At 48.4% G+C, this 23013-nt stretch overlaps 1 protein-coding gene across 2 annotated transcripts; it reads right to left on the minus strand.

The window, feature by feature from the left end:
* Positions 1 to 11601: 11601 nt before the first annotated feature.
* On the minus strand, positions 11602 to 21077 carry MYL9 (myosin light chain 9). 2 transcript variants are annotated; one of them, XM_037495617.2, is made up of 4 exons: positions 20969 to 21077; positions 17898 to 18116; positions 15479 to 15640; positions 11602 to 14616 (listed from the first exon to the last, which is right to left on the minus strand). In XM_037495617.2, exons 2-4 carry the CDS (start codon positions 18079 to 18081, stop codon positions 14444 to 14446), a joined length of 519 nt encoding a protein of 172 aa, XP_037351514.1. In that variant the 5' UTR covers positions 18082 to 18116; positions 20969 to 21077; the 3' UTR covers positions 11602 to 14443. The 2 variants fall into 2 exon arrangements, with proteins under 2 accessions (XP_037351514.1, XP_054552753.1); XM_054696778.1 differs by lacking the exon at positions 20969 to 21077 and adding an exon at positions 20309 to 20447.
* Positions 21078 to 23013: the final 1936 nt, after the last annotated feature.

Raw genomic sequence — 23013 nt, forward strand, 5'->3', positions numbered from 1 at the left:
AATTTCTGAACCCTTTAAAGATTATGTGATATGAATCAGGTTAATTTTTTTTTCTTATTGCCTGTTTGGTTTACTAAGGCTGGTATTACTTTTTCCATTTATTTTCTAGCTTCTAAAATTTTGTGTGGTTCCCTCTTCCATTCTCTGCTTTATTGTGGGTTTATGCATTTTTGAAAGCAGAATTTCAAGAGGGAACCAAGTTAAATCTACCATCTTCAACTGTGTCAGTGGTTCCAACACTCTTTGTTGACTACACTACCTTTCTCCCTCTGGTTTGAGATGCCACCTTTATCCTACACCAGATACAAAGTCCCATGTGACTGTGGGTCTGTTTCTGAACTTTCTCCTGTTTCATCAAGATACTTTTTGAGCACATTCTGTGTGTCAGGCTTTGATCCAGGCACTGTAGGTAAAAGCAGTCTACAAAACAAAGCCCCTGCCTGATAGGGATTATATTCTGGTGAAGGGAGTCAGGTGATAGATAATGTCACATTGTGCTAAGTACTAGGAAGAAAAATAAAGCAGAGTTCCAGTATAGAGAGCAGCAGGTTGAGCTACTGTAGACATGTTGGTCAAAAGAGCACCATCTCAGGAGGTGACATTGAGTAGAACCTTTACTGAATTGGAAACTCCAGCCATGCATGCATCTTTAAAGAGGGGTGTCGTGGGCAGAGGAAATATTAGACTCTGAGACAGAAATGAACTGGGTGAATGTGGAATAGCCAGGACAGTGTGATTGGAACCATTCAGGCAAAGGAGAGGAGAGAGGTCCCCCTTGGGGCCAGGTACCAAAGCGTCGTGGGCCATGGAAAAGCATTTTATTCTACATGCAATGGGAAGTCATTGAGAGTTGAGAACAGTAGAATGGAAACATAAGCATCATTACCTTTTAAAGGAATGGCTGGTTGTGCAGAGAATAGGCTCTCATGAAGGAGGCAGGAGTAGCAGCAATAGAAAGCGATTGTGCTGAGTCAGTGAGAGAGAATGGTGACATAGACTCATTAAGGGTGAGGTGGATGGGTGAAGAAAGATTGGTTCTGGAATATATTTTGAAGGTAGAGCCAACAAACAGATGGGCTGAAGGTTTTGATGTGGAGGGAGAGAAGAAGAGTGAAGTTAAGTGACTGGCCAAACAGCAATAATTTTTTTTTAAAGATTTATTTACGCATATAAGAACTGGGGTACAGGCCAGAGGTGGGGGGTGGTGAGAGGGTTCACCCGAGACAGAGTAGAGAACAGAACAGGCAGACTAACCAAAGTACACTGCTGAGGGGAGCAACAGGTGAGACAGGAGAGGTCTGCTTCGCCATGTGGGTTGCTCCCTGGCTGGCCGGGGATTGAACTCGTGTTGCATTGGCTGCAGATTGCTTCATAGGTTGTGTCTTAACCCCTTGCACCACCAGGGAGGCCCGGAACTGCAATAATTAATTGTGTTTGACTAGGTACTTAACATAAATCCTTTGGTTTGCTGTTTATAACCTTTTTGAGAATAATAACATCCTTTTGAAGAATAAAGAAAATAGTGGCACAAAAAGATTAAGTGACCTGCCTGTGATTACACACTGGTCATTGGAGGAGATAGTATTTTATGTCTCTGAGGTCAATAGTATTGTTTCCTTTTCCTTTTGTTTTTCCTTTTCCTTTTTTTTTTTTTTTTTTAGCAACTCTATGTTGTCTAAAAGTGATGCATTTGAAACAAAAAATTATACAGCATAATATACAGATGTATACAAAATCAGATGTAATATAAAAGAATGGAAAATATGAAAATAGTAGGTAAAGCAGGCAAGTGTGGTTATACTGAGTCAAAGTAGACTTTAGCCAGGAGTACTACCAGAGATAATGGGATAAAAATAAAATTCTTGAAATAATTTAAGGGAGAAATGGATAAAGAAGAATTATGTAATCACAGGATTAAATAAACACAGCTCAGTATGTGTACACTTAATTTAATAATAGTTTAAAAAATAACTGAGCAGCCTCCCTGGTGGTGCAGGGGTTAAAGACAGTGGTATCACGCTATCGCCAGTCACTGCAGCAAGAGTTTGATTTCCTGGCCAACCAGTGAGGTGACCCACATGGCGTAGCAGACCTCTCCTGTCTCACCCGCTGCTCCCCTCAGCAGTGTATTTCAGTAGCTCTGCCTGTTCTGTTTCCACTCTGTCTCTGGTGAATCCTCTCACCCCCTGCACCTCTGGCCTGCACCCTAGCTCTTGTATGCATAAATAAATCTTTTTTAAAAATAAAATAATTGAGAAGTAATTAAGGAAGATAGAAAAAAGTTGTTGGAGATTTTATTTTTTTAAAAAAGATTTTATTTTATTTATTTATACAAGCACTGGGTACAGTCAGAAGCGCGGGAGGGTGAGAGAATTCACCAGAGCCAGAGCGGAAAGCAGAGCAGAGCAGGCAGACTGATGAAGTATACTGCTGAGGGGAGCAGAGGGCGGCAGGAGAGGTCTGCGCGCCATGTGGGACCCTCACCTGGTGGCCAGGGATTGAACTGGTGTTGCAGAGGGTACGGGAAGCTTCACAACCCAGTGCTCAACCTCTGCGCCACCGGGGAGGCCCTGTTGGAGATTTTAATACCCCTTTCTCAGTAATCAAACAAATAGGTAAAACAGTTTATATAAAAAAGCTGAAAGATGCCATTAACTACCTTAACCTAACTCATTTATATAACATCGCATTCAGCAACCACACATTTTTACATGCTCACTGAGTATTCAACAATACAGGCTCTATACTGGCTTGTAAAATTACAACACCCTATAAGACAAATAAAAAAGTATAAGAAAGTAAATAATCATTATCAATGGTATTGAATTATTAATGCAGAAAATGACAGATCATGTTTTATTAGAAGTATTATAGAGTCTTTACATTTTTAAAATATCTATTTGTGCATACAATAGCTGGGGTGTAGGCCAGAGTTGTACGTGAGAGGATTCACTAGAGACAGAGTGGAAACAGAACACCCAGAGCTACTGAAATACACTGCTGAGGGGAGCAGCGGGTGAGACAGGAGAGGTCTGTTGCGCCATGTGTGTCACCTCCCTGGCTGGCCTGGGGTCAAACTCCTGCTGCAGTGGCTGGTGATTGCTTGACAACTCTGTGTCTTTAACCCCTGCACCACCAGGGTGGCCCTCCATTTTTTTTTAAAGATTTATTTATTTATGCATACAAGAACTGGGGTGCAGGCTAGAGGTGAGGGGGAGAGGATTCACCAGAGACAGTAGGGAGCAGAACGAGTAGAATTGACTGAAATACACTGCTGCGAGAGGGTAGCAGCAGGTAATATAGGAGAGATCTGCTGCGCCATGTGAATTAGCTTGCTGGCTGGGGATTGAACAGTGGCTGTCCTACAGCACAGTAGCTTCATTGTGCTAAGACAAACCCTTGCGCCCTAAATTTCTTTCTAATTTAATTCCATTTTGCTCAGAGAACATATTTTGTATTATTTAAATTCCTTTAAATATCTTGAGGTTTCTTTTATGACCTAACACATGGTCTCTCTTGGAGATTGTCTTATGTGGTCTTGAGAGAAATATGTGTTGTGGTTGTTGAATGGAGAGGTCTATAGATGTCTGTTAGGTCTAGGTGCTTTGTAGTGCTGCTCAAGTCTTCTATTTCCTTGTTGATTTTCTGCCTAATTATTTTATCCATCGTTGAAAATGTAGTATTTCACTGTTCAGCTATTTTTGTTCAGTTATCTCCTTCCTTCATTTCTATCCATTTTTGCTTCATGTATTTTGGTGTTTTTCTGTCGAATACACATATGCTTACAATTTTTTTTATCTTCTTGACCTTTTTATTTTTCATGAAATGTCCTTTCTTATCTCTAGTGTAGGGTGATATTTTAAACCCAGACATTTGACCCCCAAGTCCATGTTTCTAACCCCACACCAACTGCCCTTGCCCCGAAGATACTTCCTCAGGTATTTCTTCCTGGGGTATAACTCCTGTGTTGTCAGCTATCCCAAACCCAGGTGTTCTGTTTTAACTGGATTTTCCTGCCCTGGGTCTTTATAACATCAGCTGAAATTCCGTTCCGTACTTTGGGGGAGAGTAACCAAGTGACAGGGGTCTGACCCACCTGGGTGTGAATTCTGGGTTTGAAGTTCTTTAGCAGCGTGCTTCTGGACAGGTTGCTTAACCTCTTTGAGCTTCCATACCCTCACCTGTAAAAGGGGAATAATATCCTCTTTGCAGGCATATGATTCTTTTGTCCCTTTCCCCCTCCCTGGAAAATGCTGCTTGCAATTTCCGTGCTGCCTTGTACTGTGCTTGTCACTATGAATGGAAGGCGGTGATTAATGTGTGGCTGTGGTGCCCCAGGCTGAAAAATCCCCTTATTTAAACTCTTAAGGGCTCCATGGGCCTGGGGCTACTGGTCCCTTGAGATGACATGCAAGCATGGTAGAACTTGAGTCACCTTGCAGGTCCAAAAGAGGACTCTGGCTTCCCAGCTGACTGGACTGGGAGTTGAGCGCTGTTCCAAAATCACTCGGTGACCTTGGGCGACCCCTAGAGGTGAAATGTGACAACACACACAACATTCCTGCAAGGATGGATTTTGTGCTTTCTACCTGATTTTGCTGAGATAATTTACTTTTGCTTCAGGTACAAGGTAGAAATTTCCTCACTATAATTTTTGCATTGTGACTTGATTTTTACTCGCTGATATACATTTGGATGCAGTCATTGTATTTGCTTTTACACCAGTGTACATACAGAATGGGGCTTCATTGACCAACAAATTCAATGTGTCTTTTTACTTACGAGGTACCACTTTTCACTGAAGTCCCTTTGTCTTAACTTTAGGGATTTTTATCCTTTCCAGAGTTTGTGAATTCCTACTGGAATCTTCTGAACTGTATTGCCATAACCATAATGTTTTCTCCTATACACTTCCAGATCACATTTGAATATTTGTATTTAAAAAATCATATTATTTAATAGCTATTTATGTAGCACTTTCTGTGTACCAGGCACTGTTTTGTATACTCTATAAGGTGGCTGTTATTATCCCATTTTATAGACAAGAAACCAAGTCTCAGAAAGGTTAAATTTGCCCAAGTTCAGACACCTAGTAAATGGCAGAATCAGGATTGCAACATGAATTTCGTCCTCTTAATTACTCTACTGTATTTGCTCTGACCTCAAAGTTACTTTCCCAAAACTTTCCATGTAAAATTGAGATGCAGAAGATGTACTAGTATATTTTATAAGCCAGGTATTTAATAGCTGACCTTGGGCAGCGTAAGTTTGGCTTTGAGCCCCATTTCTTCAGCGTGACTTTGAGCTCCCAGAACCTCATCTGTAAAATGAAGTTGGGGCATGTGACGAATTACATGACTTGTTTTATGGTTTATTTGTGTTTTTTTTTCCACAATTTTTTTTATTCATGCATACAAGAACCTGGGTACAGGCCAGATGTGCGGGAGGGTGAGAGGATTCACCAGAGACAGTGGGGAATAGAACAGGCAGAGTGACTGAAATACACTGCTGAGGGGAGCAGCAGGCGCGACAGGAGAGGTCTGCTACGCCATGTGGGACCCTCACTGGCCAGTTGGGATTGAACCAGCTCTTCAGAGGCTGCCGACAGCTTCGCAGCACGGCGCTCAACTGCCTGCACCACCAGGGGGAGGCCCCTGGGTTCATTTATTTTAAAATGTTTTTATTGAGTTAATATTGGTGGTATCAATTACTTTTCTTCCTCAGATTTATTCCGATGTACAAAGTTCCCAGCATCTCCCAGCATGCCAAGGTCCAAGTTCTCCCCAAGTCCCCAGCACAGTGGACCTTCCATAAATGTTCTTGGGAAAAAGGGAAGACCGACTCTTGGTCCACTTCAACTCCTTTGGGAAGTTAATTTCTAGCCAAGGGACAATTGTTGGTGTCACTAAATGATTAGATGATACAACTCCTAACTTCACAATGACTGCTTTCTTGTTTTTTCTTATTTGGCTGAGTGGAAACGAAGGTTTGTAGTTTGTTCAAGGTGAGTGAATGGTGTATGTGGGGATCGGCAGGGGTTTGGGTGGGTGGGTGGGATGGTAGTGTCTTTGTGTTCTTTCTGGTAACTGCCTGTGGTCATTGCTGCCCCACTCCAGGTACCCTCTTTGAAGGAAGGGACTCTGCAGCTTGGGTGCCCCAAACCAGCCAGAGGCCCTTGAGGGGCCTGGGCCACTTGGCTCTGGAGGTGGGATCTTAACATTTTAGAACTGGAGGGGCTATGGAGGTCATTAAGAAGCAGCTGGCATCTGGAAGATGAGGCTGGAATTCCAGGTCCCTTGTACTGAATTGAATGGGTGATCGCATGCTTGCCTGTGCCCTCTCTGGGTCAAGTCTGGGATACTGAAGGTCCCATTAGCTGCCATGTCTCAGGACATTAGTCTAGCCTTTCCATTGTATGTGAGAACACAGAAGCCCAGAGTGGAGCAGGGATTTGCCTGTATCATTTTATAGTCGGAGGAATTCTTAAAAAGACCTCTTTCCTGATCAGTGATATGGTAATGGCAGGGTCCCTGGAATCAGACCATCTGGCACATAGTAATTGTTCATTAAGTGTAGGCCATCTTATTAAGCAAAATCTTATCAGTGATTGAGTGTGAGTGATTGTGTGACCTTGACTTCAGTAGATCATTTAGCCTTTTCCTGCCTCAGTTTCCTTAGATGTGAAAAAATTGGGTTAGTAACTGACCCACTTTATGGGGGAGAATTTATTTATGGGAGAGAATTATCCATGCAAACTGTAGAAGTTCACACAGGGTCCACAGAGACAGAGCGGGGAGCAGAACAGGCTGAGTGAAACACACTGCTGAGGGGAGCAGCAGGTGAGTCAGGAGAGGTCTGCTGCACCATGTGGGTTTCTCCCTAGCTGGCCGGGTAATGAACTTGTGCTGCAGAGGCTGTGGATTGCTTCACAGTGTGATGCTTAACCCCTTGCACCACCAGGGAGGCCCATGTTTAATTTCTTGAACATCAGTCTCTGGTGAATCCTCTCGCCCTCCGCAACTCTGGCCTGTACCCAGGTCTTGTATGCATAAAAAACTGTATTCGTCATACATTGCAGGTAGAAATGTAAAATGGTATTGCCACTTTGGGACAATAGTTTGACTATTTCCTATGAAACTAAACATGTGTACCATGTGACTCAGCCATTGGAATCAGGCATTTATTCCAAGAACATTCATAGCAGCTTATTTATAATGGCCAAAAGCTGGTAGCTCTGCAGATGCCCTTCCTGGACAATCCATGTCCATTCATGACATGGAATTCTGCACTGCAATAAAAAGGGAACAAACTATTGATGCTAGTGCAATTATTAAACAAACTAGTAGAATCTGAATAATCACCATGGATTGTACTAGTGTTGATTTCCCAGCTTTGATATTATATCATTACTATAGCTATGCAGGAAGTTACCACTGGGAAAAACTGGGTGAAAGACATACAGGACTGGCAGCAGCTCTCCTGCCCACCTGGGACTGTGCAGGTGTTTTCTCTTCACCAGCCTTCTCCCTTTGCAAAGGAGCAGAGGCAGCTTAGCTCTCCTCCCAGGCTGCCCGCCTGTGACTCTGCAGGCCTTTCAGGGACAGCTCTTTCTGCCCACTTGTGTCTGTACAAGCATCCTTTACCTCTCTTCCCTTTTTATAATAAACCTGTCCTTCTGAATATTAAAAAAAAAACTCCATGTAGATTTGTCTGCAAAACATGAATCTATAAGTAGTTCAAAATGACACATTAAATAAAATAAATATTGAACTTTATCAGATGAATTTTGATAAACTTTAGTATTGCGCTTTTTCTTTTTTTTTTTTTATAAGGTGAAGAGGATTTTTTTTTTTAAAGATTTATTTATTTATTTATACAAGCACTGGGTACAGTCAGAAGCACGGGAGGGTGAGAGAATTCACCAGAGTCAGAGCGGAGAGCAGAGCAGGCAGACTGACGAAGTACACTGCTGAGGGGAGCAGCGGGCGGCATGAGAGGTCTGAGCGCCATGTGGGACCCTCACCCGGTGGCCGGGGATCGAACCAGCGCTGCAGAGGCTGCAGGCAGCTTTGCAGCCCAGTGCTCAACCGCTGCGCCACCGGGGAGGCCCGTATTGCGCTTTTTCTGTGTCTATATAGATGATTAGGTGTAGTCCATTTCTTTGGCAAAGTACATAGTTTGTTGTTAAATCTTGAATTCCTGATAAATTCTGTTTGGTTATAATGTAGTTTAAAACAATAACACATTGGATTTTGTCTGCTATTTCATTTAGAATTTTCACATCTGCATTCATAAATTAAGCGAGTCTATCATTGTATTTTTTTTTTTTTTGTAACATCCCAATCAGGTTTGAAATCTAGACCATACTAGAGCTTCACTTAACATGATGGGCAGTTTCTCCCACCCCCACCCCTTTTCTTTTTCCTGCAACAACTGGATTAAATAGGGGTACTGGCTCCTTGAAAGTTGTTGGAGCCCTTCTGTGAGACTCTTGCCTGAGTTGTTCTAGTGAGTGAGCTCTGATTAGTATCTTCTTTCCTTTGGCTATCACTTACACACCAAAGTTCCTGTGGTTTCTTATACTCCCCCAGAAAAGAAATTCTACTCATATTTTCAAATTTCTTGAGTTCTCTTTTTATCCTTTCAGTTGTTTAGACTTTATAACTAGTTATTTATATTCAGTAATCTCTGTTGAAATAACCAGAGTGTCTCTGGATCAAATCGTGACTGATGTAATTGTATATTCTCTTGTGGAGCTTTGGCTTGATGTCCTGTTCATGGGCTTTTTTTGTATTTGTGAGATTTACTATGAGGCATGTAGCTTTGTTCCTGTCATCTTGTCCTTTCTGTTGGTGGGCAGTTTGGGTTATTTCTAGTATGGGGCTGTTGTGAGCATCCTTGCATGTCTTTCGTGACCATGTTTCCACACTCCTAGGCATACCTAGGAGTGGAGTTACTGAGTCATGAGCAGATTTGTGTTTAGCTTTAGGAAATATGTCTAGTTTCTCAACGTGGTTGTACCTCTCTACCTAGTAGATGAGAGTTGTAGGTTCTCCCCATTCCTACCACTTGGTCTTGATAACTATCTTCATTTTAGCCCTTGTGGTAGGTCAGTTCCATTCATTGAGACCCCCCTTTTGTAACAAGTTATGTAAATGTGTAGGTCTGTTTTGAGGTGCTCTATTCCATGGATTGTTCTGTCTACCCCTCCACCATTACCACACTATTATGTTTACTACAGCTTGACATGAAGCATCATGTTTAGAGGTCCCTGATCCAATTCAACAGCATGTGTGGAGGATTCCCCATACCAATAAGTAATGCCCTGACACCACCATGGTGTCTAAGAATTCAACTCAATTTGGACACTCTCTACCCAGAGATAGCATTAGATGTCACAGTAATGGGCTCATTCTCCCCAGACCACTTTCAATTTGTTAGAGCAACTCACAGGACTCAGAAAACCCTTTACTCACGAGATCACAGGTTTATTACAGGATATAACTCAGGAATAACTGGATGGAAGAGACGCACAGGGCAAGGCCTCGAGTTTCATATTCTCCCTGGGCATTCCATCTCCCCTAAATCACATTCTCACCAACTTGGAAGCTCTCTGAAATCAAGCCCCCCCCCTTCTTTTTTAACATTTTGAAAGGACAGGTTTTTTTAGGAAAAGGTGAAAAAAAGACACCTCCATAGACACAGGTTTCTTTTTGTTTAAATAGTGTTTGTTTAGGGGTCTCCCCGTTGAGCACAGCGCTGTGAAGCTGTCCGCAGCCTCTGCAGTGCGGGGTCGATTCCCGCCAGCCAAGGAGAAACCCACATGGCGTAGGAGACCTCTCCTGCCTCGCCTGCTGCTCCCCTTAGCAGTGTCTTTGGTCCATCTGCCTGTTCTGCTCCCCGCTCTCTCTGGTGAATTCTCTCACCCTCCTGTGGCTCTGACCTGTACCCCAGTTCTTGTATAAATAAAATCTTTAAAAAAATTTGTTTAAATATTATTATTTAAACATTATATCTTTTCTTTCTGAGCTGATTCTAAGGCTCTAGGAATTTATTCATTTTTGTCTCATTTTCAAAATTGTTGGCATATAGTTAATATGGATTAGTATTTGGCCATTTGCTTATAGGCATATTATTGTTAATACTATGAATAAATTATTGGCCTTAGTTAATTAATTCTTCTTTGTCTGTTAGTCTTAGCTCCACCCTGGCACAGTTCTTTTTCAAGTGCTGTCTCCACTAGAAGAGCGATGTTCAGGGGCTGGGTGTCTCCAACCTTTGTGCTGAGGTTACCTGAAGCTCTGGATAAGTAGGAACTTAAATGCTTTGCTGAGACTTCCAACCCTCTCAGAACACATTCTGCTGTGAGCTGCTTCTTAGCCCCTTTTTGTCTTTACATATCCCCCCCATCCCTCAGGGCTGACCACCTTCATGGCCCTAAAGGGTTTTTGATTTTTGTTTTTGTTTTGGATAGTATTAACAGTTCCTATAACTTCCCTCTGACTTTCTTGGAGTCTCTTGGTTGTTCAGGGAAGGAGCCACACTCAGGATCTTTCTCCTTGTTAGGAGCTGTTAGACCTCTGCATTTAGTGGTTTCCTCTGCCTGAGGAAACTTGGCCTGATTTATGCCTCCTTCCCTCTCTCCCTCTCTCCCCTTACCCCCACCACTGAGCATCCTTGAATCCCTACTTGACCCTGTCACACTGGAATCCTGCTCATTGCTGTCTGGTTTCTTAGAGAGTCTTCCCCCCATGGCACTTTGAGCTCCTTTAGTCAGAACTGATTTGCTCTCTGAGGGAGCCATTGTGCTCTCTCTGTAAAAAATTGACCAACGCCCTCTTCAGCGCCATTATTCATAGTAGCCGAAAGGTGGAAACAGCCCAGCTCTCATGGACAGATGAATGAATAACATGTGGTCTGTCCATACAATGGAATGTTATTCAGCCATTAAGAGCAAGGTAGTCCTGATGCCTGTTACAGCATGAATGACTCTTGAGGCCATTTCACTAAGTGAAAACAGTCACTCCCAAAAGGACAAATACTATATGACCCCATTTATATGCGGGGTTGAGAGTAGTCCAGTTCGTGGAGGCAGAAACTAGAGTGGTTGTTTCCGGGCCTGGGGGACACATTTGCTCTGTCACTAGACAGTGTCAGCTGGGAAGATGAACAAGTCCTGACCGTGGTGATGGGTGACTGTGCTCGGCAATCCTGACGGTACACTTGAGAGTGGATGAGATTCTAATTTATGTTTTGTGTTATTTAACCACAACTTAACATTTAAGTTAACTAATCAAAAAATAAATGTAACACTATCGTATGAGGTCACACTTTTTTTTTTTTTTTTTTTTTTTTAGATATAACTATGGCTCCAGGGAATAGAATTGTTCAAAACCTACCTCTCAGCAAAGAGCCAACTATAAAAATTAAAACTAGGGGCCTCCCCGGTGGCGCAGCGGTTGAGCGCTGCGTTGTGAGGCTGCCCGCGGCCTCTGCAGCACCGGTTCGATCCCCGGCTGCTCCCCGGCCACCGGAGGAGGGTCCCACATGGCGCGCAGACCCCTCCTGCCGCCCGCTGCTCCCCTCAGCAGTGTACTTCGGTCCTTCTGCCTGCTCTGCTCCCTGCTCTGGCTCTGGTGAATTCTCTCACCCTCCCGCGCTTCTGACTGTACCCAGTGCTTGTATAAACAAAACAAACAAACAAACAAATAAATAAAACATCCCTCTAAAAAAATATTAAAAAAAATTAAAACTAGGAAATAATAGACTATTTTGACAATTACATGATGGTGTTAAGCACTTAAAATATACTTAAATGTTGATGTTTCCTCTGAGATTCTCTTTTTGTGTTATTTGCTCATTGTTTTTACTGAGCTCTGGTTTTTCCATATCGAATTGTTGAGGTTTTATAGATTAGTGTCATTAATTCTTTTTGTTGTGGTTAAATATGCTACAAATATTTTCTTCTGATTTGCATTTGGGCTTAACTTTGCTGTGTGATTTTTTTTTTTTTAGCTCACAGAAGTATTCATTGTTAATGCATTTAAATCCATCAGTCTTTTCCTTTGTGGCTTTTGCATTTTGTGCCAGACTTTGAAAGTTCTGGAAGTGTTTCACTGTTAACTCAAGATGTTGCCCATGAGAAATAAAACATTGGCTGCTATTTTTCTAAAAACCTAAGACTTTTTTCTTTTTTTTCCCAAGATCCATTTATTTATGCATACAAGAGCTGGGGCACAGGCTAGAGGTGTGGGGGATGAGAAGACTCACCAGAGACAGAGTGGGGAACAGAACAGGCAGATTGACCAAAATACACTGCTGAGGAGAGCAGCGGGCAAGTCAGAAGAGGTCAGCAGCACCATCTGGGCAGCCCCCTGGTCGGCAGGGGATCAAACTGTGCTGCGGACAGCCTCACAGTGCTGTCCTTGCGCCACTAGGGAGACCTAGAAGCTGCTAAGACGTTAATGAATGTTCATGAGACTAAAAAAAAAAACAAAAAACAACTGCCTCCCTCCCAGCTTTTAGGTGATCATTGTGCAGTCTTGCTCCCAACCTCTGCTCTGCCATGTCCATCCCTGCAGCACCTGTCCATCCTTGCTCTGCTCCTGGCTCAGTCCTGCCCTTCCTCCAGGTCCCATCAGCCCCCACCAGCTCCATGCTCCCCATCCATATGGGTGCCTTTTCACCCTCTCTAGGGTAGGGGGGAGCAGTCTAGTACAGGATTGGAATCTGAGGTTTGTTCCCAAAGACATGTCTCTGCCTTTTCCCAGGAAGACCTTTGGTGGCTCAGTGACTCTACAGAGTGACCTGTGACCCTGGTGTCTGGCATATGTGGCCAGTGCTTGGGAGTCCTGGGGGGACACCCAAAGCCTGCCTGATGCCTGGCTCCTCCCTCCAGGCCAGCTGCAGTGAGTGCATGGCCAGGCTGAGGGTTTCCAGGGCTCACAGTCTAGGGTCAGGTCAAGTCTGGAGTCAGGACTGAATCTGGGCAGTATTTAGACCTGCTAATAACTTGTTTGGTGATGGCTCCATCTGGAGAGCAGGAGCTCCTGGGCTTTAATTTGGAAGCAAGAGGCGAGGTTTCATGGCGGCTCTGGCAGGGTCTAGCCACAAGGTTGGGCAGAGGCCTGTGGGAGGCGAGGGCTCCTGGGCGGGGTAGGTCCCCTTAGTGCTCTCTCTTCCTTGCCTCTATGCTGTGCACTGTGGCTGGCTGACTCTGGGTAGCCTAGGAAGGCAGAAGGACCACGCTGGATCCAGCACCAGCTTCCTGCCCTTTGCTGAGGGTAGATGGGGTATCTCCAGTCCCAGGCCACCCAGGCAGTCCCTGGCTCTCTTGGCTTTCTGTTTCTTCAAGTAGCATTTCTGCTTTTGTGTCAGTGTCTCCATCATTCGCCTGTCACCGGCCTCTCGTGCATGCAGGATATAAAATGCTATGGCCTGCTATGCAGACCCTCCTGCCATGGTGGGTGCAGCCTAGAGAGCATCTGGTGGCTGCCCCCTTAACCTCAGGGAATTAATTCACTAAACTCCTCCACTCCTGGGCTTCTGGCATGCACCCTCCCTACTATTCCCAAAGCCTCCCTGCTCTTCTGGGACCACCTGGCTTTCCAGGAGCACTGAGGTGCCACCAGAGAGCCAAGCTCTCATGCTGAAGACTCTGTGACCTTGACCCCTTAGACATCTGGAATTTCCCACTAGGGTTGGCTACCTGGGATTCCTGATGGCCCGCTCTCCCAACTCCCTCCCATGATCAGGAGGGACCAGCACTGTCCCCTGCTGCGCTGGTCTCATCGATCTGTCCCCTGGCCAGCAGGGGAGGACAGGGTGTCCTTGAGGATGGGGGGGAGGTTGGGATTCCCTTATTTCACCCAAGCACAGACACACAGACTCGAAGCAGTGTTCAGCCTTCTATTAGAGATTCTGCCTCCCCTGGGACAAATATCCACTGTTCAGCATCCTCTGGAGCACACGTCCGGTGTGTGGGGGTGTGTGTGGCTATTCTGCTGGGCAGGGTGTAGCACAGGGGTCTGGCCCTGTGCTCTGAGAGGGGACCTTGGTGAGGCTGGTGTTTGTGGCAGTGGCTGGGAGGGCTCGCCTGCCCTGGAGACCAGGACTGGGCTCTTCCTGTAGGGGCAGGTTGCAGCTGAGGCCTGGGTTCTTTTGAGGACCTTCCCTGGTGCTTTCAGGCTCTGCCATCTGGCTAGGCCCTCAGGAGGTGGGACTTCCTTGGAAGGTCATGGTGGGGCACCTGCCTCACGTTGCTCTGTGACCCTTGCCTGGCACTGTGCTCTCTTGGCCCATTTCTTCTGCTGGGGACTGGCCCCCTAACCCCTCAGCGGGAGGAACCCCTGAGAGGTCACAGGCAGGAACTGGTGCAGACGAGTGTGTGTGGGGAGTAGGTGACTGGGACAGGGGCCTGGCCTCTGGCAGGGGCTGGGGTGGCCTAATCGTCTTTGTCCTTGGCCCCATGTTTGAGGATACGGGTGAACTCCACGTAGTTGAAGTTGCCTTTCTTATCAATGGGTGCCTCCCGGTACATCTCGTCCACTTCCTCATCTGTGAAGCGGTCTCCCATGGTGGTGAGCAGCTCCCGTAGGTGGTCCTCATGGATAACACCTGGGGGCAGGGCCAGGGTCCATGAGAGCAGGCCTTGGGTTGGGACATGCCCAGTACCCCCTGTCCCTCAGCCCCCCACCAGCCCTTGCAGACCTTGTAACAGGGCGGAGATCAGAAAGACACAATCCTAGTCACTTGGCAGGACCCCAGAGAGAGAGAGTTCTGCACATGACTGTCTTCAAAGTGTTTTTGTGAGAAACTTGGTGCTGAGTGTGGGGGTGTCAGCTTCCTCATGCTTTGAGAGCATGAGCCCTGGAGTTCCACTGCTTGAGTCTGAATGCTGATCCCCCTTCTTTCTAGCTGTGTGATCTTGAGCAAGTTACTTAACAGCTCTGTGTCTGTTGGATTTAGAAAATGGAGATGAAAATAGGCCATCCTGGTGGGGAGCCATAAAGATATTCAGGAAAACGTTCTGAACATGCTTAGGCCAGAAGTGGCCCCTGAGTGATGTTATTACTGAAACTACTGCTGCCAGCATCACTCTGGCCTGACCCTGGGAAGAGTGGGTGATGGGACAGGAAGTCTGGAAGCTCTGAGATGGGCTCTGGTTTCTGTACCTTGTTGGTCAGAAGGGCATGAAAGGGTTTGATTTCTGGAAAGTTCTCAAGCAGGTGGAGGGAGAGTGCTGGGCAACAGGTGAACTCAAGAAGCGGGACGCTTTGGTGACTGTGGGCTGTTTTGACCTAGCCTTCTGGGGAGGGAGCCAAGGAGGCAGCATGTCTTTTATAGTTGTGGTCACTGAAACTGGCAGATGGCTGTTTTCTGTTCTGGTCTTTGGGGGGCAGCCAGGTCCTACTTGCATACACAGAGGTACTGTGTATGAGTGCCAGCCCCATCCAGCCTCCACCCAGACACTGCTCACCTGAGGCCTCCTCATCAAAGCAGGCGAAGGCATTGCGGATCACATCCTCAGGGTCTGTGCCGTTCAGCTTCTCCCCAAACATGGTGAGGAACATGGTGAAGTTGATAGGTCCCGGGGCCTCGCTCATCATGCCTTCCAGGTACTCGTCAGTGGGGTTCTTCCCTGTAGTGGATGGGGCATTTGTACCTGCTGTCACAGCCCTGTCCCTGACCACTGCCTGACGCCCCCTCACAGCCTGGAGTGAGAGTCTGGGGAGACGGCCACCCGCAGGAGATGGGGAGTTTTGTGAACTGTAAAGCACAGTGCTGGGAGGCCAGATTTCTAATGCCCCTGTGCCCTTCAGGCTCCCTCCTCCAGGCTTTCAGCTCTGGGCCACTTTCCTCCTCGCTCTGGATAGCTGTCCCCATGGTCATGCATTCTAAAGTACAACCAGAGCCACCATCTGCTGGCTGAGCACTGTCTGGTGCTCCATGCACTTCACTGCATTTCCCTTGCACCTCTCTCCAAGGTCAACATTCTTATTCCCACTTGGCAGGTGTGGAACCTGACGCACAGAGAGGTGAGGTCACTTGTTCAGGGTCACACAGCGTAAGTAAGGAGCAGAACTGGCATTTGAACCCAGGCAGCCAGACTCCGGGCACAGTTCAAAGTGGTTAAAACCAGCGAGCTTTGGTGTCACACAGGTCTGTCTGGGTTTGCATCTGTGTCTTGGTACCTCCACCTTATAGGAGAATTGTGATGAAGAATACAGCAGTGGTTTTAAGACACACAAACAATGATCAGCAAGACCCTGTGGATTCTGGAATCTACTACTGGGTTAAAATTCCAGCTGTAACACTTAGTAGCTGTGTTACTTTGGGCAATTACTTAACCTCTCTGAACCTCTGTTTTTTCATTTGTAAAATGAGAATAATAATCACATCTACCCAGTAGGATTACTTTGAGATTTAAGATAACACTCACAGAGCAACTCCTTCTTATATTTACTGCTCTTGTGTGTGTGTGGTTTTTTTTTTTTGTTAAGATTTATTTATGCATATAAGAGCTGGGGCACAGGCCAGAGATGCCGGGGGTGAGACAACTCACCAGAGACAGAGTAGGAAACAGAACAGGCAGACTGAGTGAAATACACTGCTGAGGGGAGCAGGAGAGGTCTGCCGCACCATGTGGGTTGCTCCCTGGCTGGCCACGGATCAAACTTGTGCTGCAGAGGCTGAAGATTGCCTTATAGTGCAGTGCTTAACCCCTTGCGCCACTAGGGAGGCCCTACTGCTCTTGTTTTTTAACCTAAGGATGATGATTTTAATCAGAAGGCCATGACTGATCTGCAGGCCCACTAACATGAGCTGCAGCCTAGGAGTATGGGGTTTTCTGGTAGACGTCAGAGCTGGCATCAGGACTCGGGGGTCCAAGGCCCTGAGTACAGGATGTTACCCAATAAATGAAATGAGTCTTCATGTCCCTGTCTCCTCTGCGCCTCACATACCTGCTGTATCCCCACAGGCTGGCTGTGGTCCCAGAGGAGTTATGACATCAGGACCACTGCCCCTCCCCTCATAAACTCCTTTCTGTGGTGACCTAGGGAAGAAATCTAACCTGAAGCTGGAAGGAGAGGTTTGGCACCTCGGGTGGGGACCTCCCAGCACCCTTCAGGGGTGGGGGGTGCACCTGAGGGCCACAATCACCACCGCACAGGAAGGAAAGCTGGCACACGGTGGGGCTGCTCAGCCTTGAGGGGCAGTGCCAGGGACTGACTCAAGCTTAGCTGGCCCTACAGTTTGGGGCCTGACCCAAACTACTATAGCTGCCTGCTCTGCTCCCCCAGCCAGTGACGGGTCCAGGTGCTCTCACCGTGATGAGGTAACTGGGACCGAGAGTGGGTGTGTGTGGCTAGCACATGTGGCAGACCCACAACTCTAGGGGTGTCTGGAGGTCTGGCCTCTGGGTCTCAGTTTCCTCATCTGAACAATGGCCATTTGTATTCCATTCTTGAGTTCTTTCAACTCCAAGATTCTGATTCTGGGGAAGTCACTGAGGTAAGAGAAACGAAGCCTGGCACAGGTGACCTCTCCAGGTGGGATATGCTCTGGCTTCCCCGCTAAGCCTCACTTTCCCATCTGTAGAACCGAAGTCCATGCAGTTCAAGCTTTTTTTTAGCCACTGGACGTTTTCTTTAAATGTTACAAGGCATCCAATCCACAAATCTACCTACAATAGACCTGCTCTGGGGACAGTGTGGCTGGGTTCAAATCCAGGCCTAAACTGTTGTGCCTCAGTTTCCCTGCCTGTTAAATGGAGCAAAGAGTGGCACCTACTGTCCAGGGTGGGTGCCCATGTCACTCTGTAGGAAATGTTCCATGAGTGCCCAGCAAACCCACTACCTTCCCCGCCCACTTGGGGCCTCACCCGTCCTGCTCACCCAGCGAGGCCAGCATGTCATGCAAATCCTCTTTGTCGATGAAGCCATCCCGGTTCTGGTCAATCATGTTGAAGGCCTCCTTGAACTCCTGGATCTGGGACTGGTCAAACATCGCAAAGACATTGGATGTGGCTCTCTGGGGCCGCTTCTTGGTGGTCTTGGCCTTGGCCCGTTTGCTGGACATCTTGGCTTCAAGATGGGTAGGTGGGTGAGGCTTCCCTACAGGAAGGGCATGGAGCGGGGTGGGGAGCTTTAGACCCTGGGCCAGGGAGTCTTCAGACTTGGGGCTCCTGCCACCCATCTCATTCCACAAGTCGACAAGTGTGGGCTCTGTGTGATTTCAAACTACCTCCTCTACATCTCTGAGCCATTCCTCATCTGGGAAGGGGTAAGCGAGGAGGCGCGCCCAGCAGTAGGGATTAATTCATTGACTTGACTTAGTGTCTGAGAAGCGCCAGACAGAGTAAGCTGTTTTTGCTGTGATTGGGTAAAATGCTCAGGAATGGGCTTGGTGCCAACTATCTCAGTGCTTTATCTCCTTTATTCCTCACTAGCAGTTACTCTCCCCATCTCTCCCTCCCCAAGGGGTAAGGCCAGAAGAGCTGTGGGATGCTATGAGGGCACTGCTGGGGTTGCCTTCCAGGCTCCACCCCGCCCCCCCCCCCCAAGCAGGAAGGATCTCGATTGGCTGCCCTGAATTCCTGGCATTCCTGGCCCTCTCTCCTCCTCCCCATCCCTCTGGACTCCAGAGTTGGAGGTTCTGGAAGGCCCTTCCCCCACCTGTCCACACTGGATCAGCCCTGGTGGGGAGGTTGAAGGACTGGCTCAGTTTGGACCCTATTCCTCATTCTCACTTCAGAGGGCTCCCCCAGCTGAGAACCCCAATTCCGTCACCTGTGTTTAGGCCTGGCCTCCAGAGCCAGGTTTCCCATCCCATGTACACCTGGATCTTCACTTTGGAACTCTTGAAAGTCCCTGCTACCACTAGAGCAAATCTGGCCCCATCAGCCTGGTGTTCAAGGCCCTGTGTGAATCCATCTTCTCACTGACTGACTGTGGCACCTTCACTGTGTCTCTCTTGCCAGCTACAACCCTTGCAACTGAACTGCTGGCTGTTCTCCAGACACCCCCAGGCTTTGCTCCTTGGCCCCTTCCCAGGAATATTATTCCTTCTGCCGCCCAGTTCTTGAGACACCCCCTTGGGGAACTGTTTCTTTGCTCTTGTTTTGACAGCAAGGCCTTTCTCCCTCCTCATCAGTCAATCGGGCATAACTCCTGATTTACACCAAAGCCCACAGTTGGCTAACAGATGCTTATTTAATGAATGACTGAGGACAACTGCAGTCCTCACTGTACAGAAAGGGAAACTGAGGCCCAGTGAGGGGCACTTTGCCTGAGAGCCTAGAGCTGTGTGCCCCTCGGCTGGGGCCTCTGTGGGCCTGGTAAGAGGCCCTGGGGCTGTTACCACCCTTTCCTCTGGTCCAGGGTCTCCAGCAAGCTGCTTCTGCTTGTTGGGTTTTTTTCCCACCCCAAATTGTGTGGTTGTGTCTCTTAAGCTGTCTCCAAGCCTTTATCCCATGACCTTGGCCTTTGGTCTTTGGCCCTGAGCTGGGATCCTGGCCAGCCCCAGTGTCCTGGGGCCTCAGCACCGTGAGAGACACTGGCAACCTGTGCCCTACACCTTTCCCTTGGTATTTCTCACATGGCCAAGGGGGTGTAGGCAAAAGCCCTTCTCCCTCATGACCTTGGTGGCAGGGTGACAGTGGGAGGAACGCCATCCTCCTCTGTGCTTTAGTGCTTTGTGGGGCCTGGTCCTTCCCTGAGCCTGGTCTTCTCCGGGAACTTTAACTCTGGGCACCCATAGAAGGCTGCAGGGGATGAGTTCACTGTGCCCAGCAGAGGCAGTGATAGTCACCGTCACTGTCACCGCAGGGCTCTAGGGCAGGCATGGCCAGAGCTCATCCACTGCTGTCTGAGGCTGGCTGGGCCCCATCTTCCATCAGGGAGCCATGACATGACCCAGAGTACTGTGCTGTGGGAATCTCCATCCCAGCAGCCTTGGGAGCAAGGTTCCCAAGCAGTAAGCAGAGAAGAGCAGTTTCTGAGAGGGGTACAGGCCAAGTAGAAGCCAGGACCCCTGGATAATACTTGGGTTAGAGGGGGACACATGGCCCTTGGGAGTCTTCGAGGTTTGGTCACAGAAGGAAACATCTGTCTTGAGAGGCGCAGGTAGCCTATGGGTGAGGGCCTGAGGGCTCTGTGTGACTGGAGGTGGGTTCACAGGCAGGCTGGGCTCCTGTACACCTCAAAGCCCCGTTCTGCAGGCCCTAGAGAGCAGGGATCACATACATCTGACAGTTGGCCTGTGACTAGACGCTGCCACCCCGTACTGGTGTCTGAAATCCCATTACCTCAAGGTCCTTGTGGCTGGGCAGTGCCAGATGCCTGCTCACGAGCTCGTCTCAGGCTGATTAGCTGACTCCTGAGAGCAGCCGGAGGGCTGGGGAGGAGATGGGGTCGGGTACCTCCAGCCCCTGTCCTTGTCTGGCCCTGGGGTGAGCATGGCAGACCTTCATCACCCGCAGGCAAGGCTGGGCAGACAGCCCAGAGCAGGAAGCCTGGGTACATGGCTTGGTGTGTGAGGGGCGGTTACCTGGTCTCTAACCCTCTCCCCAGACCCGGCCTGGTGTGGGACACGGGAAGGAGACAGGGATGCTCTGGAGGGGTCTCCTGGAGCCTGACCACCTGTTTCTCCTCTATGAGCGGGGCTGCCGGAGCAGGGAACGCTGTCACCACAGCCCCCTCGGCTCCTCCTGAGCACCCGGAGCTCTGGGCTCAGCCTCTAACTCCACAGCAAGGGGCAGGGCTTGAATAGCCTCCTTCGCTAGTGGAGGGGCCACAGGTCCCCAGGGCCGGAACCGGGCCCCCTGCCGCCCCATGGGAGCCAAAAGGCTGGTGGGAGCCCAGCAGCGGCAGCCGCAGCCCCCGCCCCACGCGGCTCCCCACAGCCCTCGGCCTCCGGTCGTCCCGGGGCCTGGCCCCTGCCCCGACCGCGCCTGGCGGGCTCCCACCTGGTGCGGAGAGGGCGCTCTGGGTCTCGGAGCGACAGCCGTGCAGGGTGCGGTGGCGGCCTTCGGTCTGGTCTGCGGGTCTGCCGGTGGGGCAGTCGGGGCGGGCCTGGTGGGGGCGGCGGGCGCTGGCCGGGCCTTACAAGGCAGAAGAATGTGCGCGCTGTGGGGCGGGGCGAGGCTGCCTGCCCGGCCTTATTTGGGCTGGGGTGGGGGTGAACCCCCAGGTTGCAGCCTTCCCGAAGTGGGTGGGGGAGAGTGGTCTGAGTGATTGCGGGCGGGACTGGCTGGGGAGGGGAATTTATCTGCGTTGTCCCCTCTTGAGGCAGGCAGGACATCTAGGAGCCCCCAGTTCTCAGATCCTCCTACCGCCTGTCCCCCTAAGCCCTGCTTCCCAGCATCCACTTTTCCAGTATGAGGGAAGAGGTGATACAGAGAGGACCTGGTGTGCTCCTTACAACAAAAGTCTCCAGAGGGTGTGAGGAGCGCTTGGAAGTTGGACACGACCATGCTAAAGGAGGGGGACACCCCCGTGTCAGCCAAGCCACCCTCTTCTCCAGCTGCCGTGTTTCCCCACGTGTAAAATGGGAGAGTGGTGGTGAGAATTCAGTGAAAGTGGTCAGAAAGGGACAGGAGGCTGGGGGACCACAGACACATTCTGGCCACCATGGCAGCCCCTCTTACCCCCGCTTGTTGGCCTGAGATGAAGGATGGGGTCTGGAAGGACAGACCCCTTCCCTCCGGCGTCAGGCATCAGGGTCTCTCCATCCTTTTGATCCCTGAAGGAACCCTTTACTCACCAGCTTTCTCTGCCTCCCCCTTTGATGCAACACAGATGTTCCCAAGGGAACTTTCCAAGACCCAGTTACTTCTGTAAATATTGACTGACAGCTGTTCCCTGGAAGTGTGTGTGCTTGTGGAGGAAAACTGCAGTGAACAAGTAGCCGCATGGCTGGGGGGTAGGGGGAGTACCAAGTGCCTTGAAGGAGAATAGAGCCTCCTGGGAGGTGAATTTGGGGCCATCTGAAGGAGGTGAGGGAGTGAGCCCAGCCCAGTGAGCTTGAGGCAGAAGCCCTGTCAGGGGAGTTTGTCCAGCTCAGGTGGAGGAGCTATGGGGACCAATGTGAATGTGGGGAGAGGGGGTGGACTAGCTGCTCGCCCGTAGGCCACTGCAGGCAGAGTTCTGAAGAGAAGGAGGACTTGGTCTGGCTTAGGTTTTAGTTGAATCCCTCGGCATGTTGTCTTGGAAATGGACTGAAGGACCAGGGTTCGAGGCGGGGAGGCCAGTGAGGACTTATTCAGCAGGATGATGTGTTCCGAGCAGCATGGTGGCAGGAGGAGGTGAGGAGGCTAGGATTCTGGAAACGTTTCCAAGGTGCAGCCAATGGGGTTAGTGGGCAGATGGGAATGGTTGTGGAAGAAAAGTCCAAGATGACTCCAAGGATTCTGTTCTAGGCAACAGGAAAGATAGAACTGCCATTTTTTAAGACGGGTTAGCTATGGAAGGAGCAGGTTGGAGCATAAATCAGAAGTTCTGTTTTGTACATTAATTTAAAACACATTTTTATTTTGAAATAATTTCAAATTTAAAATAACATTATAATAATTGTACAAAGAGCTCCTGTACTCTTTGACCCAGATTCTCTGATTATTAACATTTGGCTTTTCCTCTCTCGTAACGTGTGTGTGTTTGTGTGTGTGTGTTTGTGTGTGTTTGTATTTCCCCTGAACCACTTAAGAGTAACTTGCATACTTCAATGAGTATCTCCCCAAAAAGGAGATTCTCTTATATTCCATAGCATATAGAATACAGGAGCTCTTTGTCTGGACCGTGATCAAAGTCAGGAAAATTTTAGCATTGATCTAATACTATTACCTAATCTACCATATCCAAGTTTTGCCAACTATCCCAATCATGCCCTTTATAGAAAAATTTTTTTCTTGTCCCAGGAGCCAATCCAAGATGATGTGTTGTCATGTTTCTTTAGCCTCTCTAGAGGTGCGGGGTGTGGAAGGTGTGGTATATTTGCATAAAGTTTAGCAATTGA

This window comes from Talpa occidentalis, unplaced genomic scaffold (assembly GCF_014898055.3).
Source record: "Talpa occidentalis isolate TD23 unplaced genomic scaffold, MPIMG_talOcc4v2.1 talOcc4.10, whole genome shotgun sequence".
Classification (NCBI taxonomy): Eukaryota; Metazoa; Chordata; class Mammalia; order Eulipotyphla; family Talpidae; genus Talpa; species Talpa occidentalis.